The sequence below is a fragment of the Ailuropoda melanoleuca genome, chromosome 7 (assembly GCF_002007445.2).
Source record: "Ailuropoda melanoleuca isolate Jingjing chromosome 7, ASM200744v2, whole genome shotgun sequence".
Lineage (NCBI taxonomy): Eukaryota > Metazoa > Chordata > Mammalia > Carnivora > Ursidae > Ailuropoda > Ailuropoda melanoleuca.
Window position 1 is genome coordinate 7,716,824 of NC_048224.1, and position 19,710 is coordinate 7,736,533.

Here is a 19,710-nt window from a genome sequence, read left to right on the forward strand (position 1 = left end):
CTTGATGTTCTGCCAGACATACCGTCTGAATAAGCTTCATGTCTTAGCATCAGACCTGTTCCATCTCCCTTAGGCTCTAATCTTATTTGCTCTCTCATTTTTACCTGGCTGGTTTGCGGACTGGATGGGTCATAAGAAGGTACATAGTTCTTCAGAGTATCCTGAGGATTCAGGTGGGGAGGATATCTGATTGTTGGATGAGAAAAGTAGCTCGATGGGGCTGGAGGAAGAATAGCTTGTGTTGGAAATGGCAGCGGTGAGGGTGGAGGTGGAGTTCGAGTCGAGATGACTGCACAGGACAGAAAAGGGGAGACTGACGTCAGCCGTGGCGCCCGCCCCTCCGGCCCGCCCCCCAGAACCTGCGAGACCGTCCGGCTGGCGGCTCGTCACTGCTTCCCCGTGACCGACCCACACTCTCCCGCAGGACTCCACGGTCCACGCCGGCAGAGAGAACACAACAGACCCAAGCCCGCTCTGGGGAACCAGCGCTCTGGCTTTCCAGCTCCATGAACGCTGAGACAAAGGAAGTTTCTCTTTTATAGGTTAAGCCAATATTTCATAAAACGTTCCTTTAAGCCGAGTTATTTCCCATCAGAATACAATCTTTGATCAGAAAGTCTTTGTGTCTTAAGTCCAGACCAACTCACAGCATTAAATAAAAGGCAGGGGCACCCACAGACTCTCTACCGAAATTCAAAACAGAAGTGTACTCCATTCTTCAATAAATATTTTCCCTATACGTCCTAGCGGGTGGTTGGTTAAAAGCAAAGCCAATAATTAGGAAACAATAATGTGCAGAATAATTACCTGATCATTGTACAAATGCTTATGAACATTTGAACGTGGGGCCTGGGAACTCTTTTTCCTAATGAAAATGTTCCTTTCAAAACCAAAAGAGCTCTCTTCTGTAACTATTTTTCTTCCTACTCTAACTTTTATTACATGTAGCTTAACAGATGTTATTAAGATAAGACCAAGAATAAAACACACAGAAATGTGAATTTAAACTTTCTTACCAATAAATCACATATTTTGTAAAGGGAAATAAACTAACTTACCAATAAATCACATATTTTGTAAAGGGAAATAATATATAAAACATAGGCGAGGTAGACGATGTTTAATTGTGCTGTAATTTTTCAACATCAGTATGACCATAATTTATTGTTTTGTTTTTGAAATATAATTCTTAAGTTTGAAAAATGGGAAAGAATATAATTGCAGGATCATTATCTCTATAATGTTGAGGAAAATCAGCACATAAGTACAATTTAAGAGTACCAACGAGTGTATGTAGAAGTGAAGATTAAATGTCTGTTTCTATTTAATATTTTGATCCAAATCATAGGAAATTACATATGATAAATATTTAGTGTTTTATGAGACAACTTAGCAAACAATATGAAAAATAAATTCTTTCCATGACCTATTAATGAAAATCATCTGGACTAACTTATCTCCAACTTTGAAATTACGTGCAAAAAAAAAAAAAAAATATATATATATATATATATATATACACACACACACTTTTAAAGGGATATTATTTATCTTTCCCAAAGAAAGCTTTTTTCAGAATATATGAGAAATTAAGAATGTACCTCAGTGAAGAAGCACAAATTCAATTTTGTGGTCACAACTTTGCTTCCTGAATGTCTGGGTCACTCGGAATCCTCTGGATTGTTGTTACAATACAGATTCCTGGGCCTAACCACAGACCTACTGGATGAGGCCCTCCAGGGGTAAGGCACCAGAAAGTACAATTTAAACAAGTGCCTCATGTGATCTTTCCACACACTGAAGTGTGCTCATCCTCCGTCAAAGGGATGCATGTCAGAGAACAATTATATGTTTCTGCAAATGGAGCTCCTTTTTGACATACTACTGTGCTGAAGAAGTGCACACATTTGAAAGTATAATTTAAGGAGATCCAAACACCTGAGTTAAATTGGGCAACTTTTTTACTTGGTGTTGAAGTGCTCCTAATCTCAGCTAAATGAAGACCATGTAACCATGGTCTTCGCCCACATCTGTACGCAAACCCTTGAAGGATATGTACGCAGCTCCATCCTGGGCCCCTTGGGCTTTGAGATCAAAACTTGGCACCCATAGTCTTGGAAGAGATCTTTGTTCGATGGAACCGGCACATATCAAATCAGGGCTCAGGCTCTGGGCTCTCTTGTACTGCGCTCACGGAAGGTGTGGCTGGCCCAATAAAAGCTAAGTAGAATATATTATTTCAAACTGAAAGTAAAAAATGGCTATTTCATATCAATAAGGTCATTCTAGTTCTTGAAAATAGGAAACGCAAAATACAAGGCAGAAAAAGTTTCCCTTCATTATGAAAGAATTCATACATGCATACATGTATATGTATTTCCTGTCTACATTATTGCAAACCCTTCCTAATTGTCTCCTTTCCTCCAGTCTTGCTTCCTCCAATACAGCTTTTACAGTCTCACATGAATGAATTTTGTAAAATGCCATTGCAACATGTAACTTTTCTGCTAAAAATCTTTCAGTGGCTCCCTACTGCTTCCAGAATAAAAGCCCAACAACTTCACAGGTTTGTACGGTACTTGCGGGCTGGGGGGAACCCGCCCCGCCTCACTTCATGGGCCTCATGTCTGGCCACTCTCTGTTTGCAGGCCACGTGGAGATATTCGTGGATCCTTGGAGAGATGGCAGTTCCTCGCTGCGGTGCCCTTTCTGACTTTGATACTGGCAGGCTGTTCACTCTGTCTGAAACAACCTTCCTCCTGCCTTGTTCTTCCTTCTTGTGGCGAACTCACTCTTTTTTTAAGTTTTAGTGAAGAACACATCTCTTCCAGGCATCTAATCCTTTTCCAAGTGTCTAGCCCTGTTCAGATTTCATGCCTAGCTGATGTGGTCCCCTTGTCTCCCTGCTGGACTGTGAGCTCTTTAAGGACAGAAACTGTCTCTCACGACCAAGGTGCCTATCACAGGCCTTAATACATTACATATTAAGTAAGTAGCTGGTGAAGGACCAAGGTGGAAGGCTTATCTGGGTTTCCGTGGTTCATTATATAAAAGTGTACTATTTAATTTTTCCCCAATGTCAGAAGTCTGAATATTACAATCAGGTCTCATAATGCATGGATGATTTGACTGCTGAGTTAATTCTGCTCAGATATTCAACATTACAGATCCATGAAATAGTTACTGATTTTTTGATCTATTTAAGCAGTACAGACAATATAAATATAAAAATTTTATACCACATTTGATTTGTATATTCCTTTCTTAATTTTATAATTTTCTTAGGATAGCAATAAAGGCCATTTTTAAAGTACAGCAAAATACATATCAACATGTATTTGGAGATCAAAGCTAAGGACTTTTCTTATAACTGAAGTTATATCCTCTGAATAAAGTTTTAAAAACCAGATTTGATTTGTTTGAAGAATAAGAAATTGCCTATTTATAAATTTAAAGCAAGAACAGTATTGCTACAAACATATTTATATACAAACTTTCTTCACCAAAAATTCAGTATGCTTCTCCCTAGGGCTCAAGAATAATAGGTAGAAAGTATACAGTTTATTGCTTATTAATTATATCTCACTTTTAATTTTTGAAAGGGGATTTAGCTTAATTGTTCTTTAAAGTATAAATGTGAAAAATTGTATTCTTTTTCCTATGTAAATTAAGATATTAGACATAATATCAAATGTACTAGCCCACATTTATTTGTGCACATAAAAAAATTGTCCAAGAACCTCTTTTATTTTTCTGATTACTTTCACTCCTAAATAAGTAATTAAATATTAATTTTTGTATAGAAAATAACATCTATGGAAATAATGTCTGTATATCTTAGTGCTTCTGGAAATACTCCAAACTCAGCAATGTACTTGAAATTCTGTCTTTCTTTGGTCAAATATATAGAATGGGGGCCATTCTATATATATAACTATAGCTATATATATAACTATAGCTATAGTTAAGATAACTGTGTATCCCATATCTCCTAATTTCTTGTGATTGTAATCTTTCCAATAAAGGCAATTAAAAATACATTCACAAATGTTATGTAATTGAATGCTTTGGAAATCTTTTCTCATATATTGATAAGAAAAAAATATTTGATTGGATCACAACCCTCCCTCTTTTGGCTGAGAAAATATGGCCGCCACAGCTATAATTATTACTCTTGCTCCATCCCTGAGAGTGAGCTCTGCAAACAAGAGGGAGGTTTCTCCTCTATGCTTGAAACTCCTCACCACTGTGTGCAACTCCAGGTATTCCGGGATGATGGTGCTGGGGAAAAGTGCTCAATCTTGGGGAAGAATCTTGTGGAGATGTAGAGCTGAACAGTGGCTTTTCAGGCTTCTTCATAGTAGTCGGAGACGACATATCTGCAAAGGAAGAGGGAAAAAGCCAAACTTTATGACTTTCTTCAGCTATAAAGTTCAGGTTAATACAACAAGAGATCTCATTTTCCAACATTTCATTATTTCTGTACTTCGGCTCTTCTACAAAATACGTACTGAGGGTCAGAGACCCAGTTATGTTGGAGATTTGAAATATCTGTCAGAAACAATCTCCATTGAAGTTAACCCAAGGCTTTATTAAAATTATCATCGGAATTATTTCTCCTACTAAATAAATCTTGAACTTTTGAAAAACTAAGTATCATGTTTCCCTTGGTGCCTTGGTTCACATCAAGGTCTTTTTTACCTCAGCATTTCATTCTTAGATTTATATGATTCAGGGGTTTGTCTTTTGACCTGCTGACTACACTTTGGAAAAAAAAAAACAGAAGAAAACCTGGTGCAAATGTGAAAAACAACCTCTGGGAATGCTGGTAAGTCTATCATTGATTTAACATCTTCTATGGAAAAGTCATTACTTGTTTAACAAAAAGTACATTCCTTCATTTGCTCATTCTGCAAATATTTATTGGCTTCCTCTATTTGCCAGGTAAAGTGAGGATGTTACGAAAAATACAAAGTGACTGCTGTGGGGATACTCACTGACAGTGAAGAGGAAAACGATAAGAAGAAAATGGTTGTCAACAGTGGAGAGGGAGGAAGCGTGTTGAAAGCAGGGGTGTTGTGCTGCAGTGTTTGCTGGCCTCACTGCACAAGGACAGTGACCACCTCATCCCCCCAGGTTAAGAAAGGTGCCTCAATGGTGCCATATTTAAAATGTGGATGGGGATGACACTTCCAAAGAGAGGAAATGCTCTGAAGAAGGAGAGCGTAGAATAAGCAAGTAGTACAAGTAGTCTACGGAGTGGTGAAGTACACAAATGGAGGACGGAGCAAGATGCTGGCAGGACCCACACAATGAGGGGCCATGGACTTTGTGTATAAACATCTGAATGCCTGCCCTGATGGGGGAGTGCTGTTGATGAGCAAGCTATGATCACACATTTACAGGTTAAAGCTGTCCCTCCCGAAAGTACATGGAGGATGAATTAGCCAAAATGGAGACAGCAAACATGGAGACCACTTGAGAAGACAGATTTATTAATACATTCCTTCCATAAATATTTATTGAAGGCTTAACCTATGCCAGACACTGCACCAATTGCTGGAGACACAATGGTGAACTAGATTAAGTTTCAGCCTCTACAAAACTTAAAAACTAAGGAGGAGATACACATGAATTAAAAAGGAATTATATAACAGTGTGACAATTGCTATGGTGGATAGCACTACCACAATTATCAATTCATAGCCAACCTTATTTCACCTTTACCCCATCTACACTCCCCCCGTTTCACTCTGAAGCAGATTGCCGACAGCACAATATTTCACTTGTAAATATTTCAAATTGTAGCTCTAAAAAAAGTTTTTTTTAAAAACCTAAAGCATCATCACATTAAATATATATAATGCATATATATACACATTATATATATATAAAATATTCATTTAAAATTTTTTTAACAAGAGAAAAAGACCTCATGGTGCTGTTTTTTTTAAAAAAAATTATGGTGCTATTAATATAAGAAACCAGTTATCACTATGATTTACCATTTGAAAAATTACATAAGCTCTGGTAAACGCATCCAATAAATTAAATATGTGTTTTCAGCACGCTGACACTTAAAGAATGGATATGCTACTGTTAAAACAGTAGACATCACAGTCTACAAAAAATGACAGGTGTATTTGTAGCTATAATTTGTGACTAACTGGCTGTCACTAACCTATCAGAACTTTGACGCTCTGGTGAACTATTTCCTATATCTTTCTCAAAAAGAAAAAAACGAAGAAAGGAAATTGCTAATGAAACCACAGCAATTAATGCTGCTACAAAAAAAGAGAAAAAGTGTTGAGACCATTTAAAAACAGACCAAAAAAGTTCATTTCAGCTAAGATACCTTCAAAAGGCCAGAAATAATACTTAATTTCATTTACAAGCTATGTGATTTTAAAAGGTAACACTGCAAATACAGGTGTTGGCCCACTAGAAGCTAAGCGTAGCCATATAGGTCTTTAGGAGTGGAAAGAACCTTTATTCCATCCCTCACTTTGCAGAAAATGTAGTAAGTATCTATTCCAAATTTTTTAAAGTTAACTATCAGAAAAAGAAATCTATTGACACTCTTATGCTTTACCTGTGCTTAAATACAGATCTCAAATAAAATTAATCAGTGTAATCAGTTTCTAAAGACTCCACATATAGGGGCACCTGTGTGGCTCAGCTTGTTAAGTGTCCAATTCTTGGTTTCGGTTCAGGGAATGATCTCAGGGTCAAGAGATCAAGTCCCTCTTTGGGCTCCATGCTCAGGGATTCTCACCCTCTGCCCCTCCCTCCGCTTGCACGCACACACGTGCTTTCTCTCTCTCCCTGTCAAATAAATAAATAAATCTTAAAACAAAAAAAGACTCCTTGTATGAGTAATAGAGCATTTACTGTCCATGACCGAAGAACAATGAAATATGACCAGAGCTTGGGAAGCGGAACGAGTGTTATTCTAGTTCAGTCATTTCTGGGGACGCTCAATCCAGGCTATTGCAAGTACTGTAACTGCTTCCAAATTTTCATTAAACGTAGCCGGACTCACCTGAGTTACTTTCTTCTGCAAAGAGCACATAAATCAGGGGTGTTTGTCCAGAAGTACAAGAAGATGGGTGATGATGTAATTTTTGAGAAATGAAGCCTTTGCATTTTCTTACTCAAGATAATACACTTGGCTTTCCTGGGTAATTATTACAGGTCCGTTTATTGTTTGGGTTCTCCTTAGGCATGCACCGAATAATAATGGTACCTTCATGTGCAGAACACTCACAGAGGCCAGCACAGCAGAAGGAAATTAAAATTCACTCTTCAAATTGTAAAAGAGACCACAAATTGTCTTCTCCTCAGTCAAGTGAACTTAAAACAGTAAAAATAAGAATGAGAAGGTCCACCGTCCTACTGAAACTACTTCTTTAGAAACAGATAAAGAATGACAGTACAGAAAGTGGGCTTGACCGCCATTGTCTTCCCACTACATGTAATTATTTTTGAGCCCATTAATCAATGAAGATACACTGGTACCCAGCATGGGTACCATCCTTAACGCTAAGTGTGCCGGGGACACAAAGTGACCCCTCTCCCCACCACGGTCATAGGAAAAAAAACTCACAGCAACGGAGAAAGAATAAAAAGAAAATGTCAATTATCTGGGAGGAGGAAGGGTAGAGTTTCTAGCTATTACATTTTAATCATGAATCGAACTCGTATTGTTTTGATTTTAATTTTATTTTGAATGTCTGCAGTCTGGTAGACCTCATGCCAAACTGAAAAATGATACTGTTTCTATTTTTAATGCACTTCTAGGCTACAGAAATTTAAAAAAAAAATGTTTGAGGAATGAATATATAGGAGAGACGGTTTTAAGTGACCTTTCTGTGGAGAAAAACAAATGTCATGCTTTTCACAATGTATTGTCCCTCAAGCCGGAAGAATAATACATAAAAAGATTAAGTTGAAAATAAGTTGAATAATAATAAAGCTGAATAATATATAAATATATAATAAGTTGAATAATAATACATACATAATAATGGACACGTTGAATAATACATGAAATAAAGAAGTTGGTGAGAGAAGCAAGATGATAAGAAAAGGATTAGCTGGTGTTTCTAGTGGTGGGAAGGAGGCAGGAGTTGCTGGAGGTCCATGAGAAAGAAGCAAAGGTCAGTGAGGGCTTTCCATCAGGCAAAGACATTTAAATTTGATTTGGAAAGTAACAATTTATAAATGAATTGATCTCTGGAGGGAAACGCTTTCCAAAAGCTCTCCATATTTTTCTTCTGCTTCTTATAGCTTCCCCTCGACCCTTTTCACTTGTCCCTGGTTAAATCAAAAATTTCCTGTCTAGTCTCCTCCCAGGCCATCCTCCTCATAGCTCACTATAAAAACAGTAGTGGCAATCCTCCCCTTCAGACAATATCTTCCTCACTTTAGATCTAGATGGTATCACATTTTTCTTTTCCTTATCTTTCCATTTTATTTAAACTTTAGCTAAACTCATTTACTGATGGCCTCCTGGAGGGGGAGGGAACCAGGAGGAATGTGCTTCTAACTCTTTCTTTGCAAAAGACATTCCCTTGGGCTAGTAAATGATGTCTTCTTACCCTCTTTCCAGCTATAGAACAGTATTTTATCCACTGAACCAACTTGATTTATTTTCTCTTCAAGCATTCCCTCCTGGGACTGTGGAGGTCTAGATTTCCTTAACGATCTTGTGTTTGTGTCTGATATTACCCGATGGATTTTTAAAATTATTATTATTTTGTACTTGTTCTTTCCATAGAGTGCGTGAGTGAGACTGCGTGTGTGTGTTTGAGTTGACTAATAGCTTATCTCCTACAGAAGATGATTTTATTAAAGATGCAAAGACATATGGAGGCTGGAAGAACGTGCTAAGGAAAAGAATTTTTTAAAAATCTAGCACCAAAAGACAGTCGAAGAGGTTTAGAGCAGACACTGGCTGGGCAGTTTATCTCAGAATCTCCTGCACGTGAAAGCAGGTGGATGGTGAACTGATAACTGGTATACCAGAGGAATAAAATAACCAGTCGGTATATTGTAAAATGCATCGTTGCATGAGCAGAGGCCACCAGATGAGAAGTAACCGAATGTAAAGCAAAAAGTGAAAACAAAATCAGTCACCTCATTTCTACGAAGTGTGAGAAGCCAGGGCAAGGCCTCAAGTTCAAGATGTTAAATAAGGCCACCTGCTCCCTGACTTGGTGATGCTTCCAGCTCAGCAGAGAGGACAGATATTTCAAATACAAATACAAAACTTCATTAATTGCAATTGTGACATTAGATTGTAGAGAAGATTCTTCTTCATGACAGAAGTCAGCGAGGCTAATTTAAGAAAACAAAGGAAGATTCACATTGATGGTGTTATTCTTCATTGTCTCTACCCATGTTTAGATTTATAACTGGGCAATCAGCTGTGGCTTTAGCCACCAATTGTGAAGGCAAATACATAATAAAAGGTGACTATGTAAGAAAAAGCTCAACTTATATAACTGGCTTCATTTAGATTCGAGCATAGCCTTAAATAAGCATTTTGCAAAATCAAGTCACCCCATAATTTTTACCAGCCATAGCATAATTTTTTTGGCACTGGGACATACATACATCCGAAGCCCTGATGTGTCATTCATTTCACAGCATCACTTCAAAGAGATAAAGCCTTAAGCAAATAAAGAGTTAGATCAACTCATCTCCCAACAAGGTAATTTCATCTACAAAGGAAGCGCGTTGCTGTGAAACCCAGCGTATGCACTCGACTCATCAGCAGCTTGCACAAATGGCGCTCCAGATGTATATCTGTTCAAGTCAGCCCAAGGCAGCAATTTTGATCAATTCTAATGTGATAAAATGCTGCAGGGAAAGTGTGCAGAAACGTGTTTACGTCAGCCCTTAATTAAACTGTTGTTCACTTCCAAAGAACCTTAGGAAACACTAATGAGACAAGAGTTTTGGCAATTTCTTCATCAAAGCAAAGACCCCTTCCTCGGTCTGTAGCAGCCTGTCATCCAAGTTGTTCCCAGGATAAATGTCACATGGCACTCCAATCAGTTAGCCACCTGTTAGTAGAACTTCACTGAAGTCAACTAGTGATCTAGGGCAAGCTCTAACAGCCACCTTAACACCTGCCTGTCTGGGACACCTGCTCCTTTTTCACATAGAGTAGAGCAATATGTTAGCTTTTCCAATATGCTTGAGTAGATTGAGGTCACAAATCGAATTTCTATCACCTACATAGAAAATACATCATTTTCTTAAAAAAAAAAAAAGTCTATTCTTCTTCCCTAGAATGACACTGATGGTTTACAACTATTTATTTCAAATCAATTATGTAAGAGCACACGAGAGTTCTTGAATTTCTGGAAGCTATTAATTTCAGCATGGTATAACATTAAATTAAAATATATTAACTGTGCCATTCTGGTAATTTAGAAAAACATATTTCTAACAAAGAAGCAAATTGTCTCAAAATATTTTAACAGTCCAATCCTTTCCATATTCCTAGGTTGTCTTTCTTATTTATACACCATGCTTGTAAACAAGTCCAAGTCAGCCCTCTAGGCACAAGTCATCATTTGCTGGCTTCTCCTGGTTTCCAGTTAAGGTTAAGGTAATGTTTTATTCTGAAGTGCTTAAAAAGCCATCATCATTGTTAAAAATGCCCTCTTTATTTTTTACATTATCAAGCTGCTAAACAGATGTTACAGGATTCTTTTTTTTTTTTTCCCAGAAGAAAACTCAAGGTGCAATGAAAACAGCAATAGGGAAGCTTCTGTTACCCCTGACCCTTTAGGATGAGCAGGACAGAGACCAAAGAAGGGAAGTGCATATGTGGTAACACTTAGTTTCAATAGTCCCGAGACTAAGATTTGGCAAGATTATGTTACATTGATAAGTCTTACCGAGGTAATACCTCTCATAGCTTTCGAGGCTTCTTTTTTTTTTTTTTTAAACAGGTTTTAGACTTTCATTGATTTTTTTTCCCCTAGAGTTTTAGAAATTTACAAAAACTCTGGATACAGGAAATCTCAGAGACAGAGACCAAATCCACTGCTGGATGAGGCAAAGGTGGTCAACTCATCCATCACTCCGCTGAAACTCTGTCAAGCAACACAAAACACTGAGAGTGAAAAACGAACTTCAGCTAAACGGGATTCTCTGCTGTCCATGAAAATGCCAGGCTGGCAGCTGGAAGACAACACGAGAAAGGAACGAGCTATCTGCATAAAACAATAACGCTGTTTGTAATAAATGAGAGGCTATCACATCTAGGGTGTGGGACCAGTTCAGGAGCTAGAAATCTGATACTTTCACATCAGGCCATAAATCCAGAGGCAGTCCTGAGAGAAGGAAACAGCTTGGGCCCAGTGCCCAGAGGACAAGGAGAAGGCAGGGAACAGGGCTCTGCCAACCCAATGCTCCCAGAGACCAAGGATTCGCTTCCTCTGTTTTTGCCTGGGGGTAAATCAGGAGGAGGAGAGGGCGTTTAGAGGTTATTTATAACCATATCAACGTGATGTAAAATACAGCAATTATCAAGCCTAGGAGATTCCCAGCCCAAAGAGCTGAAGCCCTTATTTCTATTGTTTCTCTGTGGATCCTAGCCTTAACAAGTTCTACCTACAGAGAAAGGAGTGCTGGCTGGGAAGCAGCCCGAGGGAATGTGTCCTGGAGCGGAAAGAAGAAGGGACACAGAGCCTGTGGGCTATACCTTTACCTTGAAAGCTTTATACAATCCCTGAGGGGGGTACTATCTCCATTTCCCCATATTTCCCGCCCCCCGCCCCCCCCCCGACAAAATGGAGCTGTCTTGGCTCAGGGGAAGAGAATGTGATGTGATGCAGCACGGTTTCAATGAAACATAAATGGCAAGAAAGAGGTGCATGAGTAGAGTCAAAAAGCCATGGAGACACTGTTCTTTAAATATATTTCAGAGGAGATGTTTAAAAATTGCTTATAGAGGGGCGTCTGGGTGGCTCAGTCAGTTTTACTTGATTTCAGCTCAGGTCTTGATCTTAGGGTCATGAGTTCAAGCCCTGCATTGGGCTCCACAGTGGGCATGGAGCCTACTTAAAAACAGATAAATAGATATATAGAGAGACAGAACGATAGATAAATATTGCTTATAGAGCCATGTGCTACATTTAAAAATTATGGCTATGATAGTGGAGTTAAACCACTCAGGCACCGCTAGTGGGAACGTAAATTCATAAGACCTTCCTACATTCTGTACCAGTATTTGTCAACAGCCTTCAAAATGGACAATGTTTAACTCAGTAATTCTATGCATTTATTCCTTTTACAGAATTTCATTGATTATCTACTTGGTGACATGGTGCCAGGCATTATGCTAGGTTTGGGGACAGTGAGTAGAACTAGACAGGGACACAATAATCAGACTCAAGCACAAAGATACCTGTATGGTGATGATCACTGTGTCTTTATTATATAAAAACTTGCAAACTACTTACACATCCATAAGCAAAGTAGACATTTAAAAGTGTGCAGTATAGACAAAGGGTGGCCTATTATGCAGCCAGCATAAAGTGGGAATTCAATGACATGGTAAAATACCATTATATTATTAAAATCTGTATGATAGGATTATAGGTGATTTTTATTTTCTTTTTATATTTGACAGTTTTTTTTTCTAAAACTCCCATAAGTAATTTTTACTGTTACAATAAAAAAAAGGTAAAATATGTATTTGGGGGGTGGAAATGCTGTCTGTGGCTCTACAGAGTATTATAAATGGTGGACAATGTTGGATCTTGTCATGGTACTAATTATTTCCTTCTTTTTTTTTTAAGATTTTTATTTATTTGAGAGAGAGAGAGAGGGAAAGAGCACAAGTGGGTGGAGAGGCAGAGGGAGAGGAGAAGCAGATGCCTCACTGAGCAGGGAGCCCGATGCAGGGCTCCATCAAAGGACCCCAAGATCGTGACCTGAGCAGAAGGCAGACCCTTAACCAACTGAGCCACCCAGGCACCTTTAGTTATTTCCTTCTTAAAGTAAGGAAATGCCTTATTGATCTTAGGTATTGGATATTGCAAAAATATAAAATGAAATGCTTAAATGTAACATTTACAATTTAGTTGGCTAAAGGCAAAACAATGTATTTTTGAGAATACAAGCGAAGAAAAGAGAATATCTGAATATCTGTTTCTAAAGACTCTTCTAGATGTAAAATTTTATGATTGTGTGGCAAATGTGAATAAGTCCTTCCCACACACTCCAACTTAACAAAAAGCTCTGAATGTTATGACAAGACATATGGACTTAATCCCACTACAGTAGTTCCATGATGATGCCAGATGATTCAAAAAAATAATTAGCTGCCATGTTAAGAAAGTATCTCCATATATATATTTACATTTATCACACTCTAAAATAACTCTGAAAAACGGCAGGCTACGTTAAGAAGAGATAAGATAGCATCTTCAATTAAATTTTTCAATCTTCTTTTTAAAATGAAATCAGTTCTCTTTTTAAAGGAGAAAATATGGTAGCCTTCATGTTAAATAAATGAAAATTCTTACTTTAATCATTGAGTTATTTAATCTTAACTACACTTGTGCATATTACTATATTCTTCAGCAATTTAAAACATTGTGATAGCTTAAGTCTCTCTCTATTGTATATTTCAATCTGAGAACAGTAAGCTGCATGTTACTACAAGTCTCTATTTATCACATCTCTATTGAAGAAAAAAAAAAAAGTCTCCAGGCTACACCTACACCCAATACAAAGTTAAAGCTCAAACCCCTTTGAAGCTCACACACACCTTCCTGACGAGAGAGAAAGAAAGAAAGAAAGAAAGAAAGAAAGAAAGAAAGAAAGAAAGAAAGAAACCTTTCAATAACGAAGAACAGTGCTAAAAGAATAAATACTGAATAAACGAAAACTGCTTTTTAAAAATACTTCAAAATGCTTTTGTCCATTAAGCAATTTCATTTTAACAGACAATGACAAAGTGTCTCGAGTAATGTCAGAAAACCTCATTTGAAAGGAGGAAAAACACCACACAATTATGCAGGATTTGGAGTATATTTTAGTCCCTTATTAAGTATTGGCATAGGTAAATAGCTGCTATTCACCATGCCTCTGGGGAAAACCTCTTGGCTATGGAGGCTTATTAGTGTTAAGCATCTGAGAGCCATGGACTATAAAATAAAATCAATACCGTAACCTTAACTGTAAAAGTCAGAAAGATACTGGAAGAGTTCTAATTTAACAAGATTACAGATGAGATTTTAGAGGAGAACATTTGGGGAAAAGCCATGCATTTAGAAACATTTATGCTGCAAGACATCTCAAGGTTTCTGTTGTTACTAATGCTGTTATTATCCGTGCTGGTAATGGTTAGGGTTGATTTAACTGATGTGTTACTTTAGTGGATTTACAGGAAAGTCCTAGAAATGATCTGGAACTTTTTTTAAATAAAATCATTAAATTGAGGTAGTAAACTAATTGCTTAGGAACAATTATGATTTGATGTGGTTTCGTGTGGTAGAGAAAAAAAATCACGAAAATGTTAAGGTCGTTAGTTCAGCAGCTCAATGCAAATATGATTACTCCGCGCAATATTGTATTTCTCTTAATGGAAAAGTAGTCAAAACCGGTATAAATTGTAGTGTTTAAGTTCAACCTGAATCTATATTTTTCCTCTAACAAATGTAAATGAAGAAAAAAAAGAACATTCTGTCAATGAAATTACTATGATGGCATATTTATTATCCTAATGGTTTTAGAAATCACGTGAAATTGATCAGTAACAAAACCTCTATTTAGTAATGGACCAATTACATTTGTGAGATAATGTCAATGAAACAGAATATTGTCACAGGATAATGGTCTCCTATTGCTACATCCCTAGTCATTTAGAGAAAATAAATGTTGCCGTCTGGCTGAGTCATTTATTTTCAAAGTAGGAGACACTGATCCCATAACAAGGTTCTGTTATAATAACTCAATCTCTATCAATCATTTGTTGTACCAGGACGGCGCAGGACAGGACATGTATTTGTAAGAGCTGCACATTCCTCAGCTATAAGACAAAACATATGGTGCCTCCAAGCACACAAACAACCCAATTACTGCGTTATTCAAAGAGAGTAGTTAAACATTTTTTTAAAAATTAGGAATTGGAAAACTTTCTGAATTTTCAAAAGGATCCGTGTTAAGGAAAGCTTAAAGACTCAAGTAACCAAAGATCTAAAAATTCTTTCATTCAATTAATTTAAAATCTAGAATTTGGGACGTGAAGGGACCTTAGCATTCAACTCTTGTTATTTTACAGATGAGAAAACTCAAAATTTACTGAAATTAAGTGTATTTGTCTAAGGCCACGCCAGTACTTGGAGTTTCCTGATCACCAGTATAGTGCTCTAAGCATAAGGCAAAAAATTGAAACACAACTATTATACATATATTTATATATTATATATTTTTGATATATCGTATATATTTATATAGATCATATATCACATTTATTTATATATATCATATATCATTTATGTATTTATGTATCATATATATTTATATTTATATATATCATATATATGTTTATACGATATTCTAAACTTAAGGATTATTTATTTCTTTTTTTATTTTTATCTTCTTTCTTTTTTTTTTTAAGTAAGCTCTAGGCCCAACATGGGGCTTGAACTCATGATCCCAAGATGAAGAGTCATGTGTTTTATCAACTGAGCCAGCCAGGTGCCCCAAGACTTTAGGATGGTTTATTAACAGCATGTTAGTATTAAATGGAAATGAGGTTCTTAACATGATTGCAATCCAAGGACTGCACGCATGAATCCCTGGAGTCCATGAACCCTTCTGATATTCTGTGCATTTATCTGCATTTAAGTTTCATATGTTAGGGGAAAGAAACTGCAATAGAGGTTTTGTAACTCGTTTGCAAATCACATCACAATGACTTGTTTGGAAGGCAGTGTGTGGAGTATGCGCTCTACAGCTAAATGAACAAGTATTCCCATTCTACCTCGGCTACTTATCAACTGCGTGATTTATGTCAAATTTCTTAATCTCTGTAGCGATTAGTTTAATGAACTGTAAAATGGTTTTTCTTTTAATAGGGTTGAAAAGCAAAATACTCGTAAACTCTTGGCCCAGCCCTCAAAGGTAATAAGTGCTCAATAAACGGTAGCCACGAATGGCAGGAAGATCTGGTTTTCCTCATTTATATGTATTTATTGAACAAAAAATTTTAATTTCTGTGGTTTCTTCAAGAAATAAATGACATAGAAAAAGGAGTTACTATAAAAATAGTTAATAAAGAAAAATAGTATAACTATTATAGGTTAAAAAAAGGCTGAAAATACAAATATGGTAAATGGACCACTTTGGATCCTCATTGAAACAAAACAGCCTATAAGATATTTTGGGAAATTTGAACATGGAATATATATTAGGTAGTATTAAAGAATTATTGTCATATTTGTTACACTGACAATAGTATTGGGGTTTGTTAAAAAGAAAAGTCACTGTGTTTTTAAAAACACTTACAGGTATTTGTAAGTAAGATGACATAATGTCTGGGAATTACTGTTAAGAAAACTTCAAAAAACTGAGAGATAGTAATGCAGTAAGATTGGCAAAACGTTGATAACAGTTGAAAGCTGGGCACAAGCAAGTTCACTTTATGATGCTCTCTGCTTTAACATTTTCCATAACAAAAAAGCTTTTAAAACATTATCCTTAACACTCAGTCCAAAGCTCTTCTCCACAATTATCTATCACAAGCACTCATAGCTTCAATTTTTTTTTAGTTCAAAAACTTTTAATCATGACACTAAAATTAAGAGATTCTTTTTTTAAAAAAAAGCAGATATACATTTTACTATCTCAAAATTTTGTTTTGACAATTCTTCCAGAACCCTGGAAACTCACAAAATCACCTCTACACGTCCACTTTAGTTTCACAAGATCTAACAGACTCACGAAACTCCATAGAAAAACCGTCCACCTGCCAGGACAGGTTAAGCAGTATTCAAATTTTCCTATTTCCCCATTTCTCCCTAAAGAGGTAAGTTTGCCTACTTATTCTCTAGATGGGTTGCAGAATAAAAGGGGAAAATAAAATCAGCCTTTAAAAAAGAAGACCTCAGCTCTGCTATTCATTATCTGGACCCTGGACAAGACAGCCCCTCACTGACCCTTGGATTGCTTAGCTGTATAAAACAAGCAGCCCAAACCACATCTTGCTAAAAGTTCTAATAATCTGTGTTCTATCTCTGAAAAATCAATCTCTTACTATATACGAAATTCGTCATACAGTAACTCAAAAGAAACTGGCTTTCTAAACTACTTCAAAATAAACATGACATCAGTGTGTAAAAAGATTTGAAATCTTTTACCATTCCAAGAAACGCTGCGTGTCACCCAATTGTACCGAAGTACACTGTCTCCCATGGGTTTTTCCACTTTCCTATTTTAGGTTGTGTTCTATCAATCTAGAGACCCAGCATTAAATAGCAAGCTGTTATTTTTTCAAACTAATTAACCATTGTGGTTTTTCTGCAAAATGCTACATTTTCAAGTCGTTAAGTCTCGAGCACAGAAACAGGAGTATAACTTTCCCCTTCTAGTATTGGTCCTGCTAACACGGACCCAGGTTTGCCCCATCCGAAATGCTCTTCTTGGTTACAAAGCATGAAAGGAGCAAGAGCTTCTGCTAATTAGTAGGCAATGTAAGGAATTCTGACGAAAGGTTTCACCAATAATTTACTGTTTTCCTTTCTGTTGGAAGGTTGCTCATGTTGTGACTTTTCAACTACAGCACTGTAGCTAAAGAAAATGAAATACACCATGACAAAGGCATCCTGGGAGTTTGCTCTCCAGTGGCATCATGATACATGGAGAAGTTCACGGAAAGTTTGGCAGCAACTGTAAATCGTTCACTTTTGATATTTTCAATAATAGGCTAAACAAAAAAACACAAACCTTAAAAATTGTGCTTGAACATTAAATTCAAACCATTTCTTCACATTTACTCATCAAAAGCACTTGTATCTCTGATTTCGTCTGGCCAAAATTTGATATTTGAACATTTGACATTTAATTCTTGTGATACAAACCTTAAGAATGTAAGGAATTGTTGGTGTTCTCTCTGGTTCCCAAAGGGGGCTTAAAAATTCTTCCAGGAAGATTACTAAGCATTTGCCTTGCCATTTTCTAGGACTTCATTTAATGTTAATAACTCCCAGACAGTAGTTTTTCAACTATTTGTAAAAGCGGCTCATTCACCCAGCTCCCATATTTCTGCAGACATCTTGAGATTATATCATTCATCAGGCTGTAGTTTGGGCTAGAGCACTGTTTTCCAAAATTTGAACCTAGAACTTTCCTCCCTATAGATTCTTGAATGGGAAAAAAAAAAGGTCCTGAAGTCACAAACTTAAACACAATCAGTCCAATATCCACTCATAGACAGTCACATTGATGGTGCCCGCAGTACATTAAACATTCTACAAACTCAATCATGAATGAACAAGTTTACATTTTCATTAAGATAAAATTTTTCAAAGCCAGCTGAACACTCTTGTACCTGGCGTGCTTATTAACCTTCCTTAAACTCACACTAAGAAATGCTGGTGTCTGATTCTGGTTCTATCATTATACTTCCTGCGCCTGGTTGAACTCATGATGTTGGGCTGGCATTATTATTCTCCACCCTGTGTTCCCTGGAGACCTTTGGTTTAATGCATTGGCCATTTAACACTATATCCTCATAGAACTCTATGAAGTGCAAACTGACATTTAGCACAACATTTAAAACTATATTACTAAAGAGAACTTTTGAAAAATTATTAGAAAGAAATCTCTAGGGCTCAGAAATCTATTAAAATTTCAAAAGATTAACTGAAGAGACTTATTTATGTGACAGAACTGTACATTTTTAAAAAATTAGTGTTTTGGGGCGCCTGGGTGGCACAGCAGTTAAGCATCTGCCTTCGGCTCAGGGTGTGATTGCGGCGTTATGGGATCGAGCCCCACATCAGGCTCTTCTGCTATGAGCCTGCCTTCCTCTCCCACTCCTCCTGCTTTGTGTTCCCTCTCTCGCTGGCTGTCTCTATCTCTGTCAAGTAAATAAATAAAATCTTTAAAAAAAAAATTAGTGTTAGCGTTATTTCCTAGGACTCACAACAACCGGAACATGATGCCCAAATACTGCTTATTTGAGAGTCCAGTATGCATTTTTAAACTACCCTTAAAATTGTAATTACATACCAATATACCGCTAAGTAGTGTTAGTTTGTGCTAACATACCAATTCATTGGTTTTTGCATATTTACTTCTCATAGTGCTTAAAGGTAAGCTGGTTCTGAGGCATGGAGACAGTCCCCTCCTAGCCCAGCTTACATGATTTATTTTCTGTGAAGAACCCTTTTTCATAAATAGTAAAAATTTATTTTTCTGCTCAGCAGGTCAAGGGCTGGAAATTTAATTTATTCATATTTATGTGCCCAATGCCTAGAAAACTTCCTGGCAAATAATAGGCATTTGATAAATGTCAATTGAGTCCAATTATCTGAAATCCTAAATGTGTAGGAATTAATAATATTTTACTGCAAAGTCTTTTTGAATTTACATTTCATAAAACTAACATTATAAGTTGTTTAAATACTCATCAGACTGAGAAGCTGTTCAGTTTTCCATTTAGAAAGCCCAGCTGTA

General features: G+C 36.8%; 1 protein-coding gene across 8 annotated transcripts in view; it reads right to left on the reverse strand.

Annotated features, from left to right (window-relative positions):
* The window catches only part of NFIB (nuclear factor I B), a 223,083-nt gene that overhangs the window by 37,495 nt on the left and 165,878 nt on the right, over positions 1 to 19,710 (reverse strand). For 7 of the 8 annotated variants that reach the window (XM_034663899.1, XM_034663903.1, XM_034663906.1 and 4 more), the window contains 2 exons: positions 4,245 to 4,379; positions 105 to 289 (listed from right to left, as the gene is read on the reverse strand). In XM_034663899.1, the coding sequence (XP_034519790.1) occupies positions 105 to 289; positions 4,245 to 4,379 (320 nt within the window). The remainder of the gene's footprint in view (positions 1 to 104; positions 290 to 4,244; positions 4,380 to 19,710) is intronic. The other variant, XM_034663898.1, reaches the window with a different exon arrangement.